A 12,021-nucleotide genomic window follows, 5' to 3' on the forward strand; every position below is an offset into this window, starting at 1 on the left:
GTCCAGCAGGGAGCCTTTGGCCTGGAAACCCTGCGTTGTTAATCAGCCCCTGTCCCCCACCAGAGAGCCCACCTGCTGGGCAGGCTGCTTCATGCTACAAAGGTCAGTGGCGTCTGACAGAGAGCGAAAGAACGAAGAGGACCGGCGGCGGCGGTCAATAGCAGACAGTAGGATAAATATCAGAACACATGGTTACTCATGGAGTGGAGGCCGGTGCATGGGAGCAGGACGGAGGGGACAGAGCTCGTACTAAGACGGATGTTGGGATGCTTCTTTGTTAGTGTTTGCAACGCCTTTAAAAACAGAGAGGACAGTTTCATCACCCAGCAGACGCTTCAATGAATCAAACACTCTTCCGCTCACTTTGTGGATCATTTTGTAGCTTGCATGATAAAAATGAAAAGCAATACTGATCTTTCTGAGTCACAGGAGAAGTTAAAAACCTCACCTCTCAACGTGTTAACATCTCCAGGCCCAGGCCGCCGCTGGCTCCTGGGATTATCACGCCGACTGTTCGAGCTACCGGTTCCTCTGCCTCAGTTTGCACATTCCCATGCTCAGTCTTTCGCCTGGCCACACCCATGTCCTCGTATTTCATTGAATGTTTTCTATCTTCCACTCAACCTTAAAAGTTGTAGTCAGGCATTTGTAGAGCGAAGCTGTTAGACGAAGCCTTCCCATAAGATGAAGTGCAATTAAATTCCAGCAGGCCCAAAGTGTGCTCATGGCAGCAACTAAAAGAAGTAAACATGACGATGGTGATGACACTGTGGATGATGAGGAGTGTGGTTCATGTTCCGGTTTTTCCAATCTCTGAGAAAAACAGTGCAAAGCTGCATGAAAAAAAAAAAAAAAATCAAAGGAAAGGTCGAGTGAGCCTCTGCTTAAAAAGCACACACCCCGCCCCTTTGTTCACACAGTCTAACCTATCAAGATACATGTGAAGAGTCTTTTTTAAGTCACGCATATGTTAAGATCAACTGATGTAACACATGTGTTGTAAAACGTGTGGTCATTGGACACTACAGTAGATGAATTAGAGCCGTTTTGTGTGAGTCATGAACAGTGTCGATGTATCGCAGCACAAAGAGACAAAGAAAACATAACAACAAACAACAAAAGCAAAGAGCTCAGCGATTGTGAATTGGGTCAAATCATTTCACGTGACCACTTTGATGTCAGTCGGTACTATGACTCTATTGACGGGAAGAGGTCCTGGTTACAGCGGTAACAAAAATGACAACAGAACAGCAGTAAAGCAGTGACGTGCTGTTTTTCGGCTGACTTTAATATGTACATATTTCCATCTGTTGTTAATGGCACTGAAGCTACAGCGGCGGTGGTGGTGTCTGGCCCGGGGCGCCGGTGAGCGTTTCCACCACATGGCTGCACCGTTTCTGTGTCGAAGCAGCACATTCGGAATTTCAGACAAACGATTTACAGAGGCTTGCGAATCCAAATAAATGGCATAAATGTCAATGGTGGACTTGGCTGATAAACGAGCAGAGCGAGTCTCAGTCTGCTGGCACATTTTTTCCCCCCACTTGTTTTTGGAGAAACAAGATTTTTCTGACTGAAAACAAAATCATATTATATGTTTTTGTATTAAATTAGCAAACTATTCACTTGTTAAAGTGGATATTTGTAGCAGTGTGCAATAAATATCACAAGTATTTACTTGTATAGCTTATGTTGCAGCTTCAATACTGTTATTAGCTCTAGAAATGATGCATTAATTGCAGGGCTCTCGCAGTGGACAGCCTTATGTTACTGTTTCTGTTTCCCTGTTCCCTGCATCTCTAACATGCATGTTCCAAAAGCAAGCTGCTGGATGGACACGGCTCACGCCGACTGACAGAAGCAGAGAGACTTTGAGAAAAATGCCCTGCACTGACTTGTGTGTTCTCTTTCTCCCATTATGTCCATTACTTAAAACTGGTGCTCTTTGGGTTTCGTCCGCTGCTGGTGAGCATAACACAATTGTGTGTGTGTTTGAGGGTGAAAGCAACAGGTAGAAAGTTTCAAAAAGGCTTTATGAAGACTAAAAAAGAAAAAGAAAAGAAAAGAAAACTCACAGGGTCTCTGCACCTGTGGCGTCACTTTCAGATACGTCAAACAACATTAAGTGTGACAAAACACACCTACAGCACAGAGGACAGGAAAAAACAGAGAAAAAAAACCTCCCTCGACCTCCATTTGGCAGCAGATTCCTTTGGCCGTCCAGATGAAATTGGCAGTGTCTCGCTCTCGATCCATAAGCATAAGTACACATTCATCCACACACTTGCTGATACGTACTGTAAACACACACACATACACACTGCACATACATGATGCAGTACATAACATGCACATACACGGATATTTGTACATACGGATTTTTCATTAAATGCACTTCTGTGTCCGCAGGTCTCGAAAAATAGGAAGGTGCATAAATAAAACGTTCTCATCATTATAGAAAAGGTCCATGCAGGTCCGGCACCTCTGAGTTCCATGAGACTGAATGTGGAGCAGGGCCTTGCGCCGCCTGGCTGCGTCCCACTCCATGTAATCAGTTCTTATTTTCCACTTCTTCCTCGAGTGTGTTGTTATGTCTCCTCCCTCTGGTGGGGGTTTGAGAGTATATTTAGTCTTTTATGTTGGTTTTTTTGGTCTCTCACAGATGGGTGCTGTCGTGCGTCTCGAACCTGTGGCTCTCTGTCAGCCCGGCGCTGCACTTCCTGCTGCTCCCCTGATTGGGTACCAGAGAGAGGGGGTCTGGTCTGATCAGGTACCTGCAGATGGGGCACAGACGAGGTGGCCAATAGCCTCCTGTAACGTTTGTAGTTTTCACGCTGTGTTAATTTGACAATGCCGTCAATTAAACCGGGGCGCCGCGTACTCACACGACATCATGAAGCTCTAGTCTGGTGTCCGGGGAAGGGTTGATGAGGATGTACGACAGTCTGTTGCCTTGGTCTGTCAACCCATCTGACGCGGGGAGAACAGAGGTGAGCGAGGCAGGAAATAAAATAGGCGCAGGATATACAGCAGGCTGTGCTGCATCCGCTCACACAGATCAGAGGCTACGTTACAGTGAGTCGCAAGACAGGAAGACAACTTTAGATAAAAATGGACTCAGGTGGAGAAACAGACATTAAAGAAGTAGTGGAGGAAGAGGAGCTCAGATCCTTAAGTTAATTACCAATACAATAATATTGAATGCAAGCATAAAAGGTTGACCACCAGTAAACAGTAGATCTGTATTTGTGAACAGGAGCAGATTTTTTTTTTTTTTTACACACAAATTCACGCAGCCTTACTGAATCCGGTTGGAGAGAGGCCTAAATGTTTCATCCTCGTTCGCACCAGGGCGTTGAGTTCCTGCCTCTCCGAGCGCCTGAAGAGGGTCAGTCGCTGGTGGCTGATCCTCTCCGCCGCACTGCCCGGCCCCCCCTTGGCTCCGCTGGAGCCCCGACCCCCCTTCCTGCTCAGTCGCCGTGCCCACTGCATGCTCTTCCTCCTGAGCAGCGGGTGGTCTGAGGAGTGGGAGGAGGTGGAGATGGGCTCCGAGGAGGTGGAGTTACGGTGTGCGCCGGTCCGGGACAGCAGGGGCTCTCTGGGTTCTCTGGTGTCCTCGTAGTCTTCCACTGTGATGGATACCTGGGACTGACACACACACACACACACACACGACCACACATTTACACACACACACACACACACACACACAAGCCTTTCATTTCCTCAGGCAGCGTAATCAAGCTGTTTTCGCACAGATTTGATTAAATCGGTCCTTCACCTGTGCGGTCTCTGATTTCTCACAATGAAGAGGAATTCAGTCTTTCTAATCAGGCTAGAAATGAATGATGAACAAGATACGCTCCTCTACACATATTGAATAGTCCACCACTGCTAAATATATTTTTCATGCGACAAAAGAACCGTCGTGCCACAAGTGATAAAACCATCAGGCGTCACTGCACCATGTTTAATATAAGATATAATATCTTTCACTGTGCAAAGTTAATTATTGTCCCATGTGGAGCTGCTCTGGGTCACATGTCAAAACTAAGACCTGACAGTCTTGTCTCGTTCCACTCAAGAAGTAAATAAATAGAGACGACTTTGTCTGTAATAACTGAGAACAGGAGAGTGAACAGTTTTTTTACAGCTGAGAAAATATCCAAAACATGTTTGTCGAGAAAATAGTCTTTTGTGTGCCTTAACATAATCTGTGAAATATCATCAGTAACCCTATGGGGAATTTAATTAATCTCGTGCTCTGCCTTTATATATACTTTTGGGCTTTAGCTGATGAAGTTGAACTAACTCCTCCTTCTTGTGGCGGGTAATGAGCATCGTAGCGTCGGGGGAATCTTCAGGGGGTTAGAGTTATTTTAAGTGTCCTTCCCAATTATCTCCAGTGACTTTAATCAGTGTATTGTTTGCCACAAATCTCAACACTAGATAGCAGCTGACCTCAGAGACTGGAAGCTTGTGGGCCTCTGTTCGGTAGATGCCTATGGGTATGTCTCCAGTGGAGGAGCATAGTTTCTGGTAGAGCCTGCCGTAGGTGCGGATCCACAAGTCATCCTCTGTGATTTTCATCTAGGAAAACATACAACATCATAATCAGCCTCTAGGAGTCCGAACCGAAAAGATTCAAGCTGTTTTGTGTTCAGTCTCTTACTGCGCAGAGGAAACCCGAGCCAGGCATGGAGTCTAAACCCAGCAGCAGCCTGGTGATGGAGATCATGTAGTCCTTCACAAATGACTGGCAGGAGAACACAGCAAAACAGGTCAACAAGAGCAACAACAATCGTATCGGACTCGGGCGGAATCGGAATCGTATCGGACTTTTTTGAAACACAGAGGAGAAGGATTGTGTTGTTCACTGAGTGTGTGTGTTAAGATACCTGGTAGAGTAAAGTGTCCAGCATGCTGACACTGAACACCTTCCCTGCAGCGAAGGGCAGGCGGAACATAAACACCAGGTTGGAACCCTTCTCCCTTTCCTTCTGCAGAGCAATCGCACACACACACACACACACACACACACACACACACACACACACACACACACACACACACACACACACACACACACACACACACACACACACACACACACACACACACACACACACACACACACACACACACACACACACACACACACACACACACACACACACACGGATTACACTAGCCCTCGAGGAGATAGTATGATAATAATCATGCGTTGTCACGTTTTTTGAATCTATCTTCATCAAAAAATGTGAACACAAAAAAGTTATTTCGCCTCCATTTTATAAGCCTATTCATTTACAATGTCAAGGGATCAGGCCTCTCTCCCAGCATGCACTGGGTTTGAAACCTCCAGTTCCGACCTCCCATCTGAACTAAGTTTAACATTGGACTTAATTAGAAAACCCCCAAGGAAACACACGATCTTGCACAGCCCGAAAATAAGGAAGAGTCCACCAAAGGTTCCTTCCGGCAACACAACTGTGAAGTTCAATAACAGTTTACTCGCAATGATGCTAATCCCAGACCCATTTTAAGATGTGATGTCAAATTTACTGAATTGTTGATGAATGTTATTGATGCACAACATGAACAACAACAACAACAACAACAACAACAACAGCTCTTAAAAGAGTCGAGAAGCCACGGGGTGAAAGGAACAAATATCACCGGGCTGTAATCGGTGACAAATGTTGTCTAGAAACGTTACTATGGCTGCGACGAACGATCACGGCAGCTCATCTAAATATAACAAAGCAACATTTGCAGCCCCTGAATGGATGTATTTCTAAATCCACTCAGGATGCCTCAGGATGAACGACTTTCATAACGCAGTCTGCTGAGTTTGTTCTGTGTTCTGTTTTTCTTTCTGGCCCCTGAAGTCTGGGTTTAAGGAAACGAGAGAGAGAAATAAAGTCGTGGTTTGAGGGTGTGAAGCTTTTACCTTTTCCAGTTTGGACAGAGCCAGGGAGTAGTGGTCTTTGACTTTGAACTGCATGAAGCGCATGTTGGCCGGATGTGTGAGCTCCGTGATGATACTTAGAGCTGGGAATAGTCTGAGAGGAAGAAGTAGAAGGGCAGAGATAATGGGTTAAAAAAACACACAGCGTTCACCTTAAGCCAGTGTGTGAGACTGCAGAGTAAGCTGGGTCGAAGCAGACCTGAAGAGGGTCTGGACGTTGACAATGGTCTTCGCATCCGCCATGTAGTCCTCCTCTGCGATCATGGAGCTCTCCTTGTCAACCACCACCATTGTGTCGGCAAAAGTCACTCCGCATCGGAGCAAACTGTCCAGACTGTGGAGAGCGAGATCAGTGACGAGGGGGCAATGAGAATAAATCAAAGGGCATTTGATATGTGAAAGAAGCACATAAATGAATAAGGATTGGGGAAACAATAAAAAGATGAAATGAAGGAAACATAAAATATGAAAACAGCCCAGGGCTTTGGTCTGTCTTACTTGTCGATGGAGCCCACTGTGTAGAACACCATGGGGAACCAACAGATTGCCTCCAGGAAGTCTGCTTCGGGTCTGGACCAATCAAAACACAAATGGACTTGAGATTTCCACCGGTGGAGATTTATATATGCCATGATAAAGGGCTAATACAGAGACAGCCCCCCCCCCCACACATCCCCACTCAGCCTGAGAAATACAACACAGCCACACTGCCTGCAGAGACGTCTGAAAATAACAGCACTACACTGGAGTGACTCAGCATTTTATTGCCTTTTTATTGGATTCCACTTTTCCTTTGGCCGCCTGCTTTTGTGTACCAGCCACGAAAAAAGAAATAAAATAAATGACAGGACTGTGGAGCGCGTTGTCCTGAAAGCATTCAGCATTTCACAAATCATGTCCGCCGTGCTCAGTTTTCATCCCCTACAGGCTACTTTAATAGAAACCCAATTTTGCAACCGAGGTTGCAACCTAGATTTGTGCTGCAGCAATTTTGGGCAACACGTAACCCCCTTCTGTCCGAAGCTGGGTGTCCAAGCTCGGCCTCCACATTACACTAACAAATAGCGTAGATCCGTTCTTACATGCTCTCCAGCAGCAGCACAATGGGGTTGAGCTCCTTTCTGGGTCGATAGTAGGCTCGCAGAGGCACAATGAAGTTGTAGAGGCCGTTTCCTGCGCTCTCCGCAGACACAATGATCAATTTGTTTTTGAAGCCATAGGAGCGCGCATCCTCAAAGGGGATGTGGTGACAAGCCTGGGACAGAGGCAGAGAGCAGAGGATGACAGCGATCTGATTTTGCCAAATAAGGATAAATAAGCCGATTTTAAATCCCATACCTTGTCCATACGCAGGCAGCAGAAAGGCATCTTTTCTTGAAGAAGGTGGCACAGAGCAGGCGAGCTGCCGATGTAAGGCGAGTTCAGCGGGTATCCCTTCACCCACCTGGAGCACAAGACCCACAGTCAGGCCTGAATGAGTTTATGTTCCAACATCCCAGCTGACAAAAATTCTCACAGCCTCATTAGCACTCACTCGCAGTGTCGACCCCACCAGTGGGCGCTCTCGTCCCGGTCACTGTCCTCCTTGCCCTCTTCCCCTCCCTCATCTTCCGATTGGTCTCCCAGGAGGTCAAACGTGGGGTTGTTGACTCCGTCCACCAGCTCCAGGACGGGGGCGATGCTGTGCCGTCGCTCCTCGGCCGATGCTCCTATGGCGGGCAGGGCCAAGGTGTTGGCGCCAACCACCTCCGTCCTGGAGTTTCTCCTGCTTCGTGTCCCGCTGCCCAGCCCCGTGCTCCCTGGGTCCTGGCCCTCTGGGCTGCTGTCACTTGAGTCCTGCAGGTCGATGGCCACCGTACCTGAAACACGCACAACCACCGTGATTACCAAGGCAGAGAACAGGCTGAGGGTTGAGATACTATACATTTGCACAGATTTCTGAGAAAACCATACAGCAGTGAGAGCTTTGAAAAGCAGTCAGCAGGACAGTTCTACTGTCGTCCACCAGGTGGTGTGTTTGTAAAAGCACAGTATCTGACATTTTAGTTCATTTGACTGTTGCGCTTATCAAGTGTGACTTATAATCAGATATATGATAAATCCTCCACAAAGCTGTGAATATCTCGAGTCCCTCAGATTGGTTATGAATGTGATAACTGCATAATTCTGACAGCTTTGACCAACACAGAAACCTGGAAAAAACGAGGGTCAGTGTGTAAATGTTACATTGCGTTACATCACATTCATTCTGCAGACGGTTTTGTCCAAAGCGACTTACAATAGGTGCATTCAACCATGAAGAAATTACCCAAAAAAAGTGCAAGAATCGATCGCGTCATAAATGTTACAGTATTCGCTCATCTGACTGACCCATACTGGCGATGATACTGTGGACTGGCAGACGGGTGAGCCCGTGGTAGATGCTTTGGTGGACTCCCCTGGCATTCCCTCCACTGCCGCCCCACGACGGCTCCCTCTGGCCCCGGACAAACGCAGAGTTCTCCTCTTTGGAGATGTTGATGTAGAAGCACGTGTCGGAGGCTCCCATGATGTGGCAGGGACCGGGGTTCAGCAGGATGTTGGTGGTGTCCAGTCTGCGTATGCCGATCAAACACACCCCATACCTGTAGAAACAAGGTCAGCTCTGAGCCGTGCAGGTCTGCGAGTGTGTGTGTTTCCATTTGTTTTGTTTTGTTTTTTTAAAAATTGCGACTTACTTTTTGTGAGCATGAAAGGAGGCAAAGGTGAAACTCTTGCCCTGGTATTCCCCAAAGAATTTACTCTCCTCCAGGCGGATGTGATGCACCTCATTGGCTGAGCAGCGGCGGTAGGTTCGGTGCCATTGGTCCGCCGAACACGCCCCGCCCTCCCTGAGACAGAAAAAGAAGATTGATTGGCTGCGAGGCAATTGACCTTTACAGCACAAAACACAAAGCTTCAAGCTCGGCACCACGGCCACATTAGAAGATTTTCCACTTGAGGTTCGGAGAGGTAACATCTTACATCGCTGTCAGAGCTGCTGATCAATACTCCAATCAGCACACGGATGTGGCCAAGGACACCCAGCCCTGTCTGAACAACGGGGCCCAGATGCAGACATTCACACAGTTAAGTGGACAGCACATTTTCTCAAGGGGGATATGGCTTTGGATGCGGAGGCTAAAGAGGTGACAATAGGAAAGAAGGTTGTGGGGGAAGTGTGAACGTGGGTGGCCCGCGTCAAAGACGCCATTATATAAACAAGTGTTACAGTGAATTTGTAGTTTACAGGAACTAAGTGCAAGGCGGCAGAGGAGGAGGACAAATCCTGGGCATGTAGCATTGTCACAGCCAATACACCAAATGGCATCAGATCCAGATATAGAAGCATAATTACAAAACTCCCTGCGTTTTTAATGTCGAACACCTTAGGCAACAGCCAACAGTTATTAAATTATTTAATAGCTGTTTCATTTTTGTGTTTCTTTTCTAACCATAATCGAAGAGCATTTCTACTGTAACCAAACATTACTGAGACAGACCTTCAATGATAGAAACGTTACTGACTTAATTTAAGTTACTGTCTCTACTTCATGGCCTTTTGCTTATATTCGTATGTGAGCAACCCGAAGAAATATTACACTAAAAACTGTGCATTAGTGCTGGAGAAAATCTATTGTCAACGCTTCAACGAAAACAACAAACAAAGATCTAATTGAATTCCAATGACATCTGATTTGAATTTGAACATTTTTTTAACCACAGGTATATTTCAGGCCACAATGTTAACAAAAGTAGCAAACTAAGACATTTGTCTCCGGTGTTGATTTTGGTCACTTCTGCATGAAGTGATAAACTCAATCCTGCGAACGCACCACCAAATAAATCGTCTAACCACATTTCCAAAATAACAACCCTTTTTTTCCCTTTTGCAAAATCCCCGCGGTCAATCACGCAGCCCATCATGCAAACTGCGGAAGCTGACAGAGAGCCGGCGCTGAGCGCAGACGTGACACACGATCCCGGGGTGTGAATACAGATGAGATGCATCCTACCTGTTGAGCGCTTGAAAGGCTCCTACACGTTGTTTGAAGGCCTCTTGGGGTGCCGTTCTGGGAAGGAGAGAAAGAAAGAAAAAAAAAAAAAGAAGTGACTGCGAGGAGGAGCAACTCATCTCTACTCACTCATCTAGTGTATATTTGACTGTAAGACCGCACTCTGCACAAAGCAAAAAGAAAAAGGGTGAGGACTCACTGTCCTCTGGACGAGTGGATCAACAGAGTGATGAGTGTCGAGGTGCCGGGGCACACGCAGTTTAGAGCCAGCATGGCATATTTAAACTCCTCTTCACACACCACGTGATCTGCAGACAACAAGAGGAAAGCGGTGGCTCGCAGGGGCCGAGGTCACAAAGGCCCTCGACAAAACACAACAACTCACATTATGCTCCACAAGAGTTTTAATCTCTGAACAACACTGCAGTGAAAACAAATGGGCTGCTGGCTCCTGGTCTTGACGGAGGAAGCTGATCGTTTCTCTCATATCGCTTCATTAGTCCTGGTGTAACCAACGTCAATGGGTCAGGACATCAGATTGATTAAGCCCCTTCAAAGGGTAAAGACCACAAAAGAAAATACACATTCTCTCAGTTTCTCCCAGTTGTATTTAGTCACACAGAGAGGGAACAGCGGTGCTCCAAGTAGAGCTGAAAGGATTTCTTATAATGAAGTCTACTACATTAGTTTTGTCAAAGCAACAGTGCAAAACCCAAAGATTTTAGAATAACAATTATATGAAAATAAACACATGGTCCTTGAAACAGGCTAGTGATTCTGGATCAGCTTTATTGAACCACCTTTCACTCACCATCGAACACTTAACGCAACCCTGCCCGCAAGCCAAGCGGACCAAAGTGAACAAACACAGACGGCAGTCTCCCCTTTACCTTTTGCCACACAGACTCTGCTTTGAAAAAGGTGAAACCAACGGAGCGATTAATGTTCGTAGTGAGCCAATCGGTAAGTGAGCGCGGCACAGGGAGCATCCGTTTTTTCCTGCTGTTGTAATCCCTGATTGCATTAGGTGAGTAATGAGCACACTGGCATATTAGCGCTTGAGCTGGGTTCTAAAAGAACAATGTGTGCCCTGTAGTAGAAAATAATCTGTGGCCAACGTCAGAGCCTGACATGAATTATCAAACTCAATCAGCTGCCAGCACGAGTATCATAAGGTCAGCTGAGAAGGCCCGTGAATTTCTTTGAAAGTGGAAGCAGAACATTGGAGCATCGGAGGCTTGCGATGTAAAAGACAAAAACACTGATGCTGTATCTACGGAGCAACATCCTTCATTGTTTTCACACACACACACACACACACACACACACACACACACACACACACACACACACACACACACACACACACACACACACACACACACACACACACACACACACACACACACACACACACACACACACACACACACACACACACACACACACACACACACACACACACACACACACACACACACACACAGTATCCATTAGTCCCAAAGCACAGACACAGTAGTTACACATTAAACTGAGTCTCCAATTTCCAATTTCCAATGTCCTTCTTCCCCCTCTCGTCACCACTGCGATCCCATTGCTTCCCATCTACTTCTCTGCCTACCCTTCACCACAGCCCTCCACCCTGCCTTCAATCCTTCGGGTGCCTGGACTCAGACCACTAGAGAAACCAATCACCGACTTTGACACACTGTGCATACACACACAGAAACACAAGCGCGCAATCTGGGTTTTTAAACCCATCACTTCAAGCTGTGTGTTGTTTTCTACCACAGACATGTATTAAAGGTGCAATGTTTGTGTGATTGTGTGCGATTTGTGTATGTGTGTGTGTGTGTGTGTGTGTGTGTGTGTGTGGTTATTTGTGCCCTCTTGTCGAGTGCAATTTCAACCTGACCACAGGTCCACCAGTTGTGCTAATTAAATCAGTAGGCCCTTGTTGTTTACATAAGCGTGAGCCGCTATCAACACAATGCAGCCACAATGAGCTCAAGCGCT

The 12,021-nt window shown here is 46.5% G+C and overlaps 1 protein-coding gene across 3 annotated transcripts in view; it reads right to left on the reverse strand.

The window, feature by feature from the left end:
• Nucleotides 1-1,258: 1,258 nt before the first annotated feature.
• Nucleotides 1,259-12,021, reverse strand: part of LOC118289524 (potassium channel subfamily T member 2) — a 31,909-nt gene continuing 21,146 nt past the window's right edge. For all 3 annotated transcript variants that reach the window (XM_035616599.2, XM_035616601.2, XM_035616600.2), the window contains 17 exons: nt 10,205-10,313; nt 10,006-10,062; nt 8,689-8,841; nt 8,342-8,595; nt 7,506-7,830; nt 7,310-7,415; nt 7,054-7,226; nt 6,470-6,541; nt 6,171-6,305; nt 5,954-6,065; nt 4,899-5,000; nt 4,673-4,756; nt 4,462-4,590; nt 3,303-3,648; nt 2,886-2,970; nt 2,688-2,774; nt 1,259-2,603 (listed from right to left, as the gene is read on the reverse strand). In XM_035616599.2, the coding sequence (XP_035472492.1) occupies nt 2,552-2,603; nt 2,688-2,774; nt 2,886-2,970; nt 3,303-3,648; nt 4,462-4,590; nt 4,673-4,756; nt 4,899-5,000; nt 5,954-6,065; nt 6,171-6,305; nt 6,470-6,541; nt 7,054-7,226; nt 7,310-7,415; nt 7,506-7,830; nt 8,342-8,595; nt 8,689-8,841; nt 10,006-10,062; nt 10,205-10,313 (2,381 nt within the window). In that variant the 3' untranslated portion in view covers nt 1,259-2,551. The remainder of the gene's footprint in view (nt 2,604-2,687; nt 2,775-2,885; nt 2,971-3,302; nt 3,649-4,461; nt 4,591-4,672; nt 4,757-4,898; nt 5,001-5,953; nt 6,066-6,170; nt 6,306-6,469; nt 6,542-7,053; nt 7,227-7,309; nt 7,416-7,505; nt 7,831-8,341; nt 8,596-8,688; nt 8,842-10,005; nt 10,063-10,204; nt 10,314-12,021) is intronic.

The sequence above is a fragment of the Scophthalmus maximus genome, chromosome 17, assembly GCF_022379125.1.
Source record: "Scophthalmus maximus strain ysfricsl-2021 chromosome 17, ASM2237912v1, whole genome shotgun sequence".
Taxonomy (NCBI): Eukaryota; Metazoa; Chordata; class Actinopteri; order Pleuronectiformes; family Scophthalmidae; genus Scophthalmus; species Scophthalmus maximus.